We start from the raw sequence: 15,068 nt of genomic DNA, 5'->3' as shown, positions 1-15,068 counted from the left end.
ATTCTAAGTATTACACATGCTTCAGGCTTATGTAAGTTCCATGTACTTGAGTGCATCATGGGGTCTATTGTAGGAAACTGCCCCATAGTGTTGCGTCTTTGTCCTTGTTCATGGCATTAACATGTGTTTTTGGTGATCCAATCACAAGTTGGCTGCCTGAGTATGTGTGTTCACACATGCGGTGCTAAGAGTGCAACGTGTACCCAAGATGTATGCATGTGCAAGCCATTAGACCCATTACTAATATAGACAGGGTAATTTGAGGGTGCTTCATACTAGAATAGCAGTCAGCCAGCTGCAGGTACGTTACACCTTTAAAACTTTCCAGGATACTCAGCACCTACACATTATCAGTCTGGAACTTAAATACAGAAGGCAGCAAGTGAGTAAATCTTTCAGTGTTTATCACAGGTCAGTCTTGGGATAGCTCTTCATATGTATAGATTTGTTGGATTGCCAGAGTCAAAGCTCTAGTATTTGGTAATGCCAACATTATGCCTACACATTAAGTTCTAATGTCAGGAAGTGAAAACACAGTATTGTGTAAAAGATATTAGTTCTGTAGGTTCAACAGGACTCTTGATATATTCTGCCTGGATAAACATGAATAGCACTTTTCTTGTCATTCAGTTTCTTCTTAATTTCATCTTCTGTTGTAGGATGTTTACTCACTTTTAACATTATTTCCCCAACTTTTATTTCAGTGTTGGAAATGTGTGAAGTTAGAGAATTACTGGCTTAATGAGTGCTGGTGAAATGAGAACAAGTGGATTTGATTTTTTTTTTTTTTCTTTTTTTTTTTTTTTTTTTTCTTTTTTTCCCGAGGGTTCTTTAATTCACCTTTAATTTTGTCCAAGTTTATAGACTGGTAAGCATAACTAGTCTGTTGCAAATAATAATAAAAAGATGCACAATCAAAGAACTGGTTGTTTGCTACACTTCTTTACCCCCCTGTCTGGCAAAGTGAAACTCTGAAGGTGACTATCAAATTAGGTCAGTTCACACGATCTTATTAACGCAGCACCTTTTTTCTCCACAAGAGGGCAGTCTTAGTCCACCTGATCTGTGTAATAAAATTTAAGTTTTTGTATACTGACTGCAGTCAAAGCTTGGTTAAGAATAGTCTGAGATCAAATAAATGCATAATGCATCTGAAGTTCATGAATTATGCAGATTTCTTTATTCAAATAGGTGTCGCCATTCAAACAGAAAATAACCAGTCAGCTTTTTAAAACAAACAAACTGATGGTTTGTGCTTTTAAACATGGGAACGGGTAATTAATGCCATAAAGTTGGGATGGAATAATATTTTCCCGAGCACATCCTATACTCAGGTTCGTATCCAGTTAAGTTATCCACATTCATCCCGGAAGTTTAAGTAATGTGTGTGTGTGTGTGTGTGTATGTATGTATGTATGCGTTACACCTGATGAGTTGTGCTATATAGCAAAAATGATTCCTTAGTGTTTGTATACTGTATGCACAAACTGTCATTGTCTCTTACTGGAACGACACAAGTTTATGTAGCAAAATCCTATTTTATGTTTTAGTTGCACTTTATTTTGAAAGCAATAGCCGGAAGTGCTATGTGGAGCTGGATTGTGCGGAAAGTACTCAGGCGGCTAGTTGCCTGTGTAGTCTATCCCTGTCAACAATACTGCAACCTGAGACGGGATAGCCAGCCAGCCAGTTGGCTAGCCAAGTAAACCAGCTAAGTTAGCTGCTCTGCTAACCAACTGTCACGACTCGTAATTTTTCCCTTAAGTTGGCGGGATACACTGTGTTAGAAGTTGTTTCGACAAGCGTGGAGGGAAAGCTGACTTTATGGTTTGGTAAGTTGTCTGCAGTTGGGATCAAACAGGCAGCGAAAGACAGGTTCAGACAGTGTTTCCATTTTGTGAGTCCAGCTTCTTGAGTTGTTAGCTTACGGTTGCTAGCCAGCGAGCTGCTTAAGCGTTTGTCTTCCCTCTTGTTTGAAGTCTGTGGGAATTCCCAAACAGCTGAATGCAACACGCTCGTTCAATACGTCTGCACACTTCTGTTTTTTTTCCGTTCTCCTTCTGTACGTTAAATGTGCCTCCCTGCTGTTGGGAGCAAGCCAACTCTTATCTGTCGGTAAACTGGACCGGGCACTGTCGAGGTAATTTAGGTGAGCAGACACGACATGAGGAAGCATTAACACTTGTTGCTGAGATGGAAAACTACAAAACTTAGAAAGCTCATTTATTAGCATTGTTGTTTAGATTTAGTTGTATCATTGTGTGTGTGTGTAAGTGGTTGGGATGCTTGGTTTTCTGTAGCATCCAGTAGGTCCACATTAAATCTGGGTTATGGTTTACTGTGATATAAAACTGTGGTTACCTGCTTCACTGTTGTAAGTTACTTTTAAATGTCAAGATCACCTAAAAACCTGAGCCTACTACATTATGTCCATAATAATACAGCAAAATATTACAGCCAGGCTAAACTCAGTCTAAAGTTTTCTTAGAGAACAGTATCGCATATTTCACTGTTAAAGTCCAGTGAAAGCCTGTGGATTGTGATGTATATTTTATGTGACTTTACCATAGGTGAGAACTAAATTGCGGTAATGCTCATCTTCTTTTAGTTGTTCTGTTGTCTGCATAAGGAAATTTCCTCTGCATAACTGGCTTAGCCGGGTTATTGACTCATTGTCTTTAAAAAGTTAAAGACAGTAAGTGAGTCAGGGCTAAAACAAAACAAAATGCCTCCATGCCCTGTGCCCTACTGTCCTGCACGTATACTCTGAAATATGTCTCTAACATTCGCAGGATCTCTTCAAAGTTGACTATTTAACATCTTCGGCTTGAAGAAATGCTCTTTTCAATTGTTATGTGAGGCTTGCAGTAATGAGTCGGCGTAGGATACTCGGTGGTGTGTCTAAGCCTATATAAGGCAGACGGCTCCTTAATCTCCGCTGTGCTGCTCGTCCCACCATCACAGTGGATGTTTGGCATTCCATCTCAGCGAAGGTGTTTCCTGCCACTATCTAAAGTTCACGTTTTCAGCATTTTCAACAGTCTCTGTTAGTCAAGCGCAAGCCTTCGTGGCTCTGCTTCCTTGTCTGTCCAGTTTTTATGTTTGTATATATTTTTTTCTTTTTCTTTTATGAATCATGGACTTGCCCACTGAGTATTTGGAGCTTATCAGCTGATGTGCTTGATAAGAAGCACAACGACAGGGGCGATCATGTAAAGACGTGACTGGCACAGAAAAGGACACCAAACAGCAATGTTTATACTTCCAACATTTGCTGATTGAAGGCATTTAGATGCAGTAGTGTGAGGACTGCATTGGCGATGGCGTGCTTGTACTGATCGAGGACATAATGCAAATGTAAGAACAGGAAATAACAAGCATATACGAGAGCAGAGTCGATGACCTTTGTTGTGCACTAAATATATATGGGTGTGCCTGTGTTTACTGAAGTCTGTGTCAGTGAAAACATATCATCTATTTGCTGCTTTTTGAAGGCGTGAGAACACCACAGCAACGCATTTGGACCGCCCTGTTGTATCCCTGCTGTGATTTCTCTACCGTAGCCTTCAGCACGACAGTCTTAACTAGTGAACAGCCTGTCTGCTTTGATGACGCAAAGTGTGTATCTCTTAGGCTCCTTCGACTCCTTCCTCCCGTGTGATATGACATCACGACTCGGTTACAAGAGAAGCTCGAGCTCTACAGCAGACGGTTGACATCTGGTCAGGTAGGATATTATATTCAGGATTTTGATCAAGCGTGCCATTATTTATATAAAAAGAAAATTCAGTTTCTGCATAGCAGAGTAACTCAGCACAACATGTGGAAAGCATTATCAGATGTGGAGAAGGAGTTTCTTAAAGGGCCTTTGTGCTCTTTTCTATCTTCATTATTGCTTTATAACAACAGATAAAGCTGTTTACCAGCATATTGTGTCAGAGATTAGTAAGTCGATCTTTAGTCATCTCATATTTATCACTAAACCTCCTTTTGACTGAATAAGCATTTCAAAATAGACATGCAGAAGTTCATTAGGGGTGGAGCTGAATGTTTGATGGATGGTGGTCTGGTGTGAGTTTGCACTGGAATCTCCCATTTACTGCCTAAGAATGATGTGCGTGTGTTAAAACCTGAAGCAAAAAACAATGACATTGTACAGTTGTCCGGTTCCTCCTTGTGTCAGTTGACACATGAAAAGTATGCAGTCCTGATCACCACTACACCAGTATCTCAACTTAGTCACACACATTTTACAAGCTAGTTTGATTGCACTGATAACGACAGTCAAGGAGATAACGTTAATGTCAGTTGTTAGAGTCGACCAACAGGTCAAACAAAGGCAACAATTGTGCAGGTTACAGGTTTTAAGTACAAGTAACATTAAAACATTTAAATCAAAACATTAAGAAGATAAACTAATGTTTAATGTGTCTTAAAATACAATAAAATACATTTAAATAGCCATTGGAAATATGTTGTAACTTTTCTCTGACACGGCTGCTGCTTTTTTCACATCAGGCATTTTCATATGTCACTGCAGAAAAAGCACAGGCACAGTGATACTGCTTTTGGGCTCATGGAAGCGTGAATGTTCAATGCATCATAATCAAAGTTGATGTTATTAGTCCCACCTGTGCTGCTGTGTGCTAAGCCATTATTAAATGACCTGTGTCGTGTAAATGTACAAGACAAACACTCACCTTTTATTGGTGTCCGCTCTTTTTTTAGCACTAAATATGTCCTGCTTTAACCTAACAATCAATAACCTTTGGCAAAATAATATACATTACTGTGCAAAAGTCTTGAGCCACTCATCAGTTCTTTAGATTTTGCTTGCAATGAGTTAGACTTCATTTTTTTATTTTTTTTAAAGCAGTAGTTTTTGTTGAAGGTATTTCAAAGTTCTTCTTTGGACTTTGGCTGCTTTTTCACTAATTTTCAGTCTAGTGCTTTGTATTTTCCAAAGAATGATTTCCTCAATTTTTTTTTTTTTTTTTGCATCAGCACTGACCTATGAATCATTTAAGAGTAACAAAAGCTGCCTGTAACTCATATGAACCAGTTTTGTGTCTTCACATGTCAGACAACTTGACAACAAACCTGATTTTCAGCATGATAGTGATCCCAAACACACCGCTTCTGCGCTTACACCTTACATGGATAGTGTTCTACTTTGGGTTTTTCTATCAGTCATGCATTGGCCTCCCCAGAGCCCAGACTTCAACATTATTGAAGCAGTGTCAAATCCTCTCGATAGAGAACAGAACAAAATGCAGCCAAAATCCAAAGACGAGCTTTGAATGTCCTTCAAGAAACCTGGAGAACTGTTTCTGAAGATTTATAAGAAATTACAAGAAAGCTTGAGAGACTTCTGCCTGTGTTTTTTTTTTTTTTGTTGTTGTTGTTGTTGTTTTTACATTTCAATAAATGACTTCAATTGTTTTCATAGAAAATTTTAAATAAAGATGGCTCAAGACTTTTGAACAATAAACTTGTGATGGAATATCAGGCACTCCCAAGTTTATAGTAACGGCTAGATTAGGGGATTGTTTAAATCCTTACATTTTTAGATTTTGTGCAGGTACTTTTTTGTTGAGGATCTCAGTAAGTAATATTATTTTTTATTTTCTCTCTGATGGGGTATTTTATCTTTATGCTTAACAAAAGGTGTTGTTCAACAGGATGGCTGCTCAGGTGGAGGTTCAGACTACGGAGGTAGGAAGGACAGTGGCAGGAGGACGACATCACCTGACTCCCCTGACAGACTCCAGCAATAAGAGCCTCATTGACATCCCGTCTGCCAATCAGCCGCAGCTCATCGCAGCTGAACCAAACAAGCCTGCCCCAAGCGCCAAGCCGCGACTTACTCCCAAACCTTTTTCTGTGGAGAAAAATCCTACAATTAAGCCCATACTTGCCCCAAAGCCTCAAACTAAACCCAGACCTGAGTCCACTCGCCTTGCTGGATACAAACCAGAGCTTCCAAGCAATCCAAAACCACAGCAGCCGGTTTCCAGCAGCAAACCCAGACCACTTTTAACCAACCCCAACCGTCCTGCCTCTACCTCCTTTCGATCACCCACTAAGTTGAACACTGGACAGACAACAAAGCTAGTAGCCCAGCCATTTAAACCAGCTCCTCCACATGACACTGGAGGCCCTAGCAGACCCACCCCTCCTCCTGTGCCAGCACAGAGGCAGAAACCCTCAACATCAAGCTTGGCCTACTCAAAGAGCTTTAAAAAACTACCAGCAGCAGAGTGGTCTGGAACCACTAAAAAAGAAGACGAAAAAGGCCACAATGCACAAGGTAAAGTTGGAACCTCCCTTACTAGAGCAAAGTCCATGGGCTTTCTTCTTGATGCAGGGGAAGAAAATGAAGGAAAAGAAAAGGCTCAGCCTGAAACATCTGTGCCTCTGCGACCACATCCTAGAGGCTCCAAGCCCAGACCTGTATCAGCCATTTTCCCCGGCAGTACAACGAAGACGGAGACCCCGGTTCCTGCTCCTCGCTCGGCTGGGAGACGACCCCTTTCAGCTGATCTCACTTCCAAATTTGGGTCTATTGGTCTTTCACTGCACCGGAAATTTCCTGAAGGAAATACAGTAGACAACACTCCAGAGGGAAAAGCACTACCACAAAGCAAAGAGGAAGATAAAACCTTTACGAGTACCACACCACAAAGTACTGATGATGTCTGTAATCCTATCCTCTCAGACCAAAGCAACAAAAACAAAGAAGAAATGGCTGCAAAAGAGACCGATGAAGACAAGCGCAGGGTTAGCGTCAAGTCGCGAATAAGTCTTTTGCTCGATTTGCCGTCTTCTCCTGGGGTAGCTGCCACCGGCCATGGTTCAGATCTTCGTTCTCCATTGCAGCCAACCCCTGAAGGTGAACCAGCAGTTGGTGTTAAACAGCTCATCAAGCAGCTGACAGAGGATACAACACCGACTCAGAGCCCTGTCCTTAAACCAGCACTGAAGCCCCGTCCCTTGCCCCTTGACCTAACCAAAAGGTAAGAGCTGCTCATACTGTCCATGTGCTTTGCTTTTTGTTCTGTGTTCCACTGTCATGCATGGCTTTTGTCTTGTGTGATGTACGTTCAATAGGTTTTCAGCCGAGAGGTCACCTGACCCTGTTTCCCTCACTGAGGCAGAGGACCGTCATTACATCAGCAAAGATCCTCAGAAGAGGGTAAGAGAGGGTGTGAGCTTTGTAGGAACTGGTTTCTGTTGGGCTCGGTCTGTGTTTAACAGGCAAATGAGGGTAACAATGAGAAACTGTGTCACCGTGTGGTGCTTGGAAAGTTTTTCATATGGTGTTGCTCAGCAGAGTTTGATTTTAGTGTGTTTGTTACCATTTCCTGTTTGATTGAAACCCATGCAATATAACATAAAGACGGAAAATACAAAAGAAGCACAGGAGAATGAGCAGTGTGCAAATAGAGGTGAAGCCTCTGACGCAGTTTAAACTAGAAGTGAAGTAGGGAGACACAAATTCAACTCACGCTTTAGAGCTATAGGTACTCTATAACTGTATACACGACTGGGAAATTCATCTTTATTTACCTGTTGAAAAGCACTTGCATTTCCAGTGGACCAAAGCGCCTCTGCATTCATGAGGAAATTTCTTTCAAAGAAATAGGACATTACAGTAAAATGAATTGCTGCCATAGACATGCAAAGCTGTGAAACCTAATACTGCTGATACATTAAACATCCCCAGTGACTGCCAGTTATGAAACACACAAAGAAGAGATCAAATAGGAAAGGTCAATGCTGAGAGACTTTGATTACCACCTCTGCACCACACCCAATGAGCCCTACGTAGAAGAGGATGCTGTTTGTGCCCTGCCAATTGTTCTCTTGAACTCCTCTGTGTGCTGTACTGTTGAATGTTCCATTGCCAAGTCCCATTTATTCTGGCTTATGGTTTTATAGCAGTAAATGGTACCTAAATTCATAACTTTTTAAAAAAGCTTTTAGTTCCTTCAGAAGATTCCAGCTGAAAGAAATTCTGTAATAGCTTATCAGTTCCATAACTAGGCAGTAAGTTGTGAGCATGAACTTAAGAATTCTCAGTATATCTCTTAATTTTCCCAGGCTGAAGAATCAGCTATCACTCCCAGTGACCAGAAGACATTTTTGGATTTAAAAGATTCCCAAGAGCAGCTCAAAAAGGTCTCCACGCCTGAAGGGCCTGAAGCAGGACAGACGTTTGTTGCTGTTTCCAAGGAAATTGGTGCAGGCAGTGGAGTCCAAACAGTGCGAGCATCCTTGTTTGATAATGTCGTGGAGAGGCACAGCGTGGTGTTGATGGATGATGGCTCATCTGTTGACACGGCCAAGGATTTGCTCAGCAGCACGTCTCCATTCGATAGAACAGTTACTGAATATAACGGGGCTTCAGTCACCGCTAACTACAGCCAGCCTTTATCGCCATCATGTTTTCAACCCGTATTACATGCCTTTGACACAGTGCAGGCTGTCGAAAAGAGTCGGGCAGTGAGTGTGAGCGTCCCATCAGCTCAGTGGGAGGATAAAGCCATGACCCTCCGTTCCAGACGCTCAGAAGGGAACAGGCCTCTTCCAGAATGGACCAGTCCTGCACAAGAACAGCCACCTTTGGCACCTTTGATGCCTCAAACACAGCCACGATATCTGAGGATAGGAGCCTTACAGAAGTGGACCACTACAGGTCTCGACCAAGACGTAGATATGGAGACAGGGATGCTAAAGGAATCACAAAGGGAAGGACAAGTGGCTTTAGATAAAGACAAGGAGAGACAAAGAGTGGCAGAACAGGAAGAAGTGTCTGCAGCACCTAAACGCTTGAAGATGCTGCAGGCAGACGAAATGGCAAAACCCAAGGCAACCTACTTTGCTTTAACCGGACAAATACAGGAGCCAGTTTCTCTTGGGGGTGCAGGGACAAACACTGGGGACATGACTAGCCCCTTTGATGACTTCTTAGGGATTTCTCTCCTTAGTGGCCCTCAAGGGAAGAGTCTTCCAGTAAGGGGGAGCCCGTCTTTAAACGATGATCCTTTTGGAAAAACAACTCCATCGCAAGAGCAAGTTAAAGATTTGATGATAAGAAGCCACAAGTCACCCAGGGAGAGCAGTTTAGCCTCAGATGGACAGAGTAAAGAGGAAAGGCTAGAAGCTGAAAAGAAAAGGGAGCAAAGGAAGGAGAAAGAAAGGCACAGGACTAAGATAAAAGAAATTGAAGGTGAAAAACAGACACAGCTGGAAATGGAGAAACAAGCACATTTAGAATTTACACGAATGAAAGAGTGGGAGATGCAAAGAGAATTTGAAAGGCAAAGACGTAAGTCATTTGAAAAGGAGAAACAAGAATTTGAGGAGAAACAACGTGTCCTGGAAAGGCAGAAACAGATTGCGCTTGAGAAAGCACAAGAATTAGAGGAGAAACAGAGACTTGAAAGAGAGAAGCAAAGGAAACTTGAGAAAGAAAAAAGGCAAGAACTAGAGAGACAGCGTGAAAAGGAACAGCAAAAACAAAAGGAGGAAGAGCGGCTAAAACAGTTAGAGCGACTGCAGCTCTTAGAGCTTCAAAGACAGAAGCAGAAAGAAAAGGAAATGCAGCAGCTAAAAGAAAAAAAGGAAAAAGAAGAGGCAGACAAGATGAGACAGATCGCATTAGAGCAAGAAATGTTAAGAATAAAAGAGCTTGAAAAAGAGCGGGAAAGAGAAAAGGAGATGGAGAAGGAGCGTCAGAAAGAGATACAGAGGGAGCTGGAGAAACGGCGACAACAAGATTTAGAAAGGGAGATACAGAGACAGCTAGACAATGAGCAACAGGAACTGGAGAAGGAAAGGAAGAGGAAGGAGGATGTAGAGAGACTCAAAGAGCTGGAAAGATTACAGCTCTTGGAGTTTGAAAAACAAAAACAGGCAGAGAGGGAGAGACAACAACTTCAGGAGCTCGAAAAACTGAGGCAACTAGACATTGAGCGACAGAAATTAGAAAACCAGAAGCTGAGACAACAGGAACTGGAGAAGGAAAGGAAGGAGGATGTAGAGAGACTTAAAGAGCTGGAAAGATTACAGCTCCTGGAATTTGAAAAACAAAAACAGGCAGAGAGGGAGAGACAACAACTTCAGGAGCTTGAAAAACTGAGGCAACTAGACATTGAGCGACAGAAATTAGAAAACCAGAAGCTGAGACAACAGGAACTGGAGAAGGAAAGGAAGAGGAAGGAGGATGTAGAGAGACTTAAAGAGCTTGAGAGATTACAGCTCTTGGAATTTGAAAAGCAAAAGCAGGCAGCGAGGGAAAGACAACAATTTCAGGAGCTTGAGAAACAGAGGCAACTAGACATTGAGAGACAGGAATTAGAAACCCAGAAGCTGAGACAACAGGAACTGGAGAAGGAAAGGAAGAGGAAGGAGGATGTAGAGAGACTTAAAGAGCTTGAGAGATTACAGCTCCTGGAATTTGAAAAGCAAAAGCAGGCAGCGAGGGAAAGACAACAAATTGCGGAGTTTGAGAAACACAGACTGAGGGAAAAGATGGAAAGGGAGGAAGCAGAACGGATGCGAGTCATAGCCAAGCAACAAGAAGCAGAGAGACAGCGACTAAAAGAGAAGCAGAAAAAAGAGGAGCAAGAGAGGCTAACCTTGGAGCCATCACGTCTGAAACCCAAAATTCTTGATCTGGACTCTGTGCTCAGAAATGAACCAGTGTCTAAGTCTACTTCTCAGCGCAGCGATGCTGCAACCCGCTGGAAGGAGCCTTACAAGCCTAACATTCTTGACATAGACTCCTTTACATCTCAAGCTCAGCTCTCCTCTAATAATGACTTGTTTCCTTCATTGGGAATGCAGGGACTAAATGCTGACTTTGGGGGTAAATTACAGCCTACATCTGAAAGTGACGTTAGCTGGAAGATACCATCACAGACTTCAGTAGGTTTCTCAAACCCAGTATGGACGACGCCTCCTCAGGACCCCTGGGAGCTGCGGTCAGTTGAGATGTCTGTGGACCAGCCTAAGGCTGAATCTAGAAAACACGCCAACAAACACAGTCCAGAACAGCTCCTTCTCGATCATGGGGAACGCATCCCAACTCAACAAAGGCCTTGGTCTGCTTTCCTGGATGAGCCACCCCCTTTGGGCCCTTTTCCTGGTTCAGAGGTTAAAAGTGTGAACTCCCCAGGTGGACTCCCCACCATCACTCCTGCAGAGCAGATCTGGTTGCCCAGAGAGCTACAGCCACAGAAGATCAGGGGAGAAGCACAGGGCCAGAGGAGATCACAGGGGTCCAAGGTGAGTGACATAAATCAATTGATCAGTTCCAGAGGTGCCAATGAACTACCCGCTCCCCTTTCTACCACACTTTATTTTGTGATTATTGTAGAAATCAGGTTGTCATTTTCTTAGTTTGTCAGTGCAGATGGAGTCAGATTATCACACAGAGACATGCAGTCTTGTGAAAATACAGGTCATTTTGTGATATCTTACAGAACAATCTGTTCTTGTAGACGTACAAACCATCTAAAACATAAATATAGCTTCTCATGATGTAGGTGGTATCATATATTCTTCACCCTGTCATTTTAAAAGCTCACCAAGTTCCTAAAGCAAAAGCATACGCAAAATTCTTTTTAATATTGTTTTATTTTTAGCGTGCATTAATTTGTGTGCCATCATTCCCTGATTAAATTGGTTGGAGAAAAGAGGCTCCAGCTGAGTTGCCATATTGTAGTCGAGCTAAGTGACGTAGTGGCTAAATTAGTCTAATTCTTGCTTCTTAATAACTACAACAGGCTGTGTCACCATCAAGAAAAATGCAAATGAAATTCAAGTGAAAAAAGGAATATTGATTCAGCACTGCTGCTTCTCTTTCATGATTCCTTAGTATTATCCTCATGTCTGCAAGATATCTAAGGAGTACTTAGATTTGATATAAAGTATTTACAACTATAATGTAGTAAGATGCCTCTTGCATCCAGTTAGATTGCAGTGTATCTGTGTCTGTTCAGACTCGTATAATACATGTAGTGAAGACTTTGAAGTAATTAAAGTTAAACGCATTAGGTGTTTGTGACAAAAGGTATTTGTGACTGTGGGGGCAACATTTAACCTTTCACCACTGAATTATTATCACTTGCATTTCTTGAGTCCCATATTTTAGGTGCTCCTGAGATACTGTGTTCACAAGAATGGGTTAAAGCAAAAAAGCTGATTCCTCAGGCCATGTCTAGATCATAATGATGTAGACATGGCCATGCATGCTAATTATTACATTATAAACCATAACATGTTTTGGTTTTAGAAACAAAAATCAATTTGTTGTTAGTTCCAGTTAGCCACACTCCTTACAAAAACGTGGCCAAATTACAGTCACACTTCACAAGAAAGTAACAAACTGACACCTAAGCAGTGTTTAAACGTGAGTGGACTGAAGTTCACTTTATTCTGTCCAGCTTCCAGCATGACAATGAGCAGCTTTTTACTGTTATGAGGTGATGCAGTTGGATCGCGGTGTTCACTTTGGGTCCTCTATGCTGCTCAGGAGTTGAACAGATTGCGGTCTCGGAGTGTGTCACGACGATCGGTTCCTGCAGGTAGTTCCGTGGATGGAAGCCCTTCCAGGATGAGGAGTCGCAGCGCCCACAGAGAGCAGGACCTGCAGAGCAGGGTGAGTCAGGCTGCTGCTCATTTTCTGCACCATTTTATTACAAATGACTGTTTTCACTCAGCTCTGTGGAAACAGAGAGCATAGTATGCGGTGCCTCATGCACTGAAGACTGTATTGGAATGCAGCTTGCTCACTTGACATGAAAATGCTGCTGGCCTCACATAGTAAAGAGCTAGTGACTAATGTTGAAAGCATGGACGTCCTAGACTCACCTCTGCCCATCCCACATTACATTCTAGGGAAGTGGTGCTCAAACACCTTCTCAGGCCTGTACGTCAGGTTTGGATCAGACAAATGATTAAGTAAAGATTTTCACTGCTGATTTATCAGAAACCTGACAGCAGGGCTCAGAGAAACCTGTGAAGTGAAATGGCATGTAATGATTATGTGTTCTGCAGGTATTTGTGTAACCTTGCTACTTGATTTTGATTGGTTAGAAGTTATATTTGGTTATAAACTTGTAGTTCACCTCTGTTTTTATACCACTGTGAATGGAATAGCTTTTGCTGGGAGTGATAATGCTGTCTGTATATGTAGTTGATATTTCTTGGAAGACTTGATGGGATTTGTTCAAAAACAAAAGATTTTTTTTAGTTTCAGGGATGCACTTATTGGGATTTTTGGTGATCAAAGGTTTCTTTGACCTCATAAAACACCTTTTTGGCCATAACTCTAGAAATTTTGCCTAATTTGTATGCTAAATTTAACAAAAATGTCTAGTAAGACAAAATGTTTTGATTTCAAAAGATTGGCGGTGAAATGTGGACAGACATCAATGTAAGCTGCTGCTTGACTGGTTGGTGGAAGCAACTTCAAGGTGGTTATTTCGGTTTTATATTTTTAAACATGTAAACAAATGTGTCTGCATGTTATCGACTCTACAAATTACATGCACAGTCATATTATTATTACATTTAAGGGTGGACAGTGTTTATTAACGATACAGGGTTGGGTTCAGGTTGCGCTTTGTCACTGACACTGTAATTGTAGGCTCAGGTTGAAGTACAGTCTGTTGTGCCTTAACATTACACAGGGAGATCAGATTAAGTCACCACAAAGGTCAAGGTCATTACCACCATCTAGTGGTTGTGTTTTAGTTTGCAAGAGTCAAGTGTTCCGGGTATCTGAATTACTCCTTGTTGCCATTTCCAGTGCTTTTTTGAAAAAAAAGCTTTTCAAATGACCCTATGTAAATAAAAAAGTGCACAGATTTACATTTTAGCTCAGACAACTTTACACATAGTAGAAGAACCGCTGAATTAGATTAGATTTTTAAATTGTTAAAAATAGTTCTAAAAAATCGTACAGTCTGAATGCATTTGTCTCTGTCAGTAGGCCACAGACACTACACAAACCTGCTGCTTGTGTTAATACAGATTTCTAACTAATAATGAGAATATTTGCCATCTGTCGCTGCTCATTTTGTCAGTGAATTGGTGTAAAAATAAAGCTTTCCAAAAGTAATAAAACGGAATATTACACTGGAATAAGGCTCCAGCTAACAATGTATTCATCATTATTGGCTCTAAAACTCACTGTCATCCAGTTTAATTTCACTTTAGACAAAACGGCATCAAATCAAAAGCTCTGTCATTTTCTTCTTACTCAAAAGTAAGAAATGATAATGATAAAATTACACAATTGCTCAGTTCTGGATCATTTTTTCTGTTTGTTAATAAATTCAATATTTCTACTCAGTAGTGATATTTTATTCAAGGTAGCAAGAATTCAACATGTCAACATTCAGCATCAGAATATGAGCAGAGCATCATTAACACAAATACTAAGGCTTATATGCAGGAGCATGACTTTTAAAAAAAAAAGTATTTAGTAATGATAAAAAAACCCATAGGCAGATTCTTAAATCTAGTTAAGATGTTTAGCATATGTAAAATATCACAGATAGTGTTTAAAGCCAAATATGTGGGCGTTGCTGGACATCTGAAATGACTACTTTCCTCAAATTGTATTCACCATAGACTCAGAGACATGAAGTAATAGTAGGGTGGTGACCTCACTGGTTTAAGTGTGAGGGTCTGAGGCTGGTGAGTGCAGCAGAGCGGAGATGGGCACCGGGCAGAGAGCTGTGTTGTACATGTGGTCATGTTGTCTCACTCCTTACTGCCTCTGGGTAAGTGACAGCACCACTCATGTTGAATGTGTCTCCATCAGCCATGCGCGTCTTCTCGTATAGGGCTGTAGGAACTCTTGGTTCATATCATATACAGTAGACTGTATGTACATTAGCCGCATCCTATTTCACCTTCTTCCTGTTGTTGCTGGTTGGGTTCCTGGCTGAGTGAAGACCGATGAGGTCAGAAGAGGGGAAGAGATGAGTCACTTCCTAGCAGATCGTTTTCAGTACTACGATGAGGAATATTTGGTCAAAAAGACATCAATA

At 41.4% G+C, this 15,068-nt stretch overlaps 1 protein-coding gene across 1 annotated transcript in view; it reads left to right on the top strand.

Moving 5' to 3' along the window:
* The first annotated feature begins 1,583 nt into the window (after window positions 1-1,583).
* The window catches only part of LOC113033331 (titin homolog), a 28,251-nt gene continuing 14,766 nt past the window's right edge, over window positions 1,584-15,068 (top strand). The window contains exons 1-6 of the mRNA XM_026187026.1: window positions 1,584-1,832; window positions 3,634-3,727; window positions 5,682-7,016; window positions 7,111-7,195; window positions 8,104-11,292; window positions 12,542-12,667. Coding sequence (XP_026042811.1) covers window positions 5,683-7,016; window positions 7,111-7,195; window positions 8,104-11,292; window positions 12,542-12,667 — 4,734 coding nt within the window. The 5' untranslated portion in view covers window positions 1,584-1,832; window positions 3,634-3,727; window position 5,682. The remainder of the gene's footprint in view (window positions 1,833-3,633; window positions 3,728-5,681; window positions 7,017-7,110; window positions 7,196-8,103; window positions 11,293-12,541; window positions 12,668-15,068) is intronic.

This window comes from Astatotilapia calliptera, chromosome 12, assembly GCF_900246225.1.
Source record: "Astatotilapia calliptera chromosome 12, fAstCal1.2, whole genome shotgun sequence".
Classification (NCBI taxonomy): domain Eukaryota; kingdom Metazoa; phylum Chordata; class Actinopteri; order Cichliformes; family Cichlidae; genus Astatotilapia; species Astatotilapia calliptera.
The sequence above is the reverse complement of the archived record's forward strand: the minus strand, read 5'-3'. Positions and strand labels throughout refer to the sequence as shown.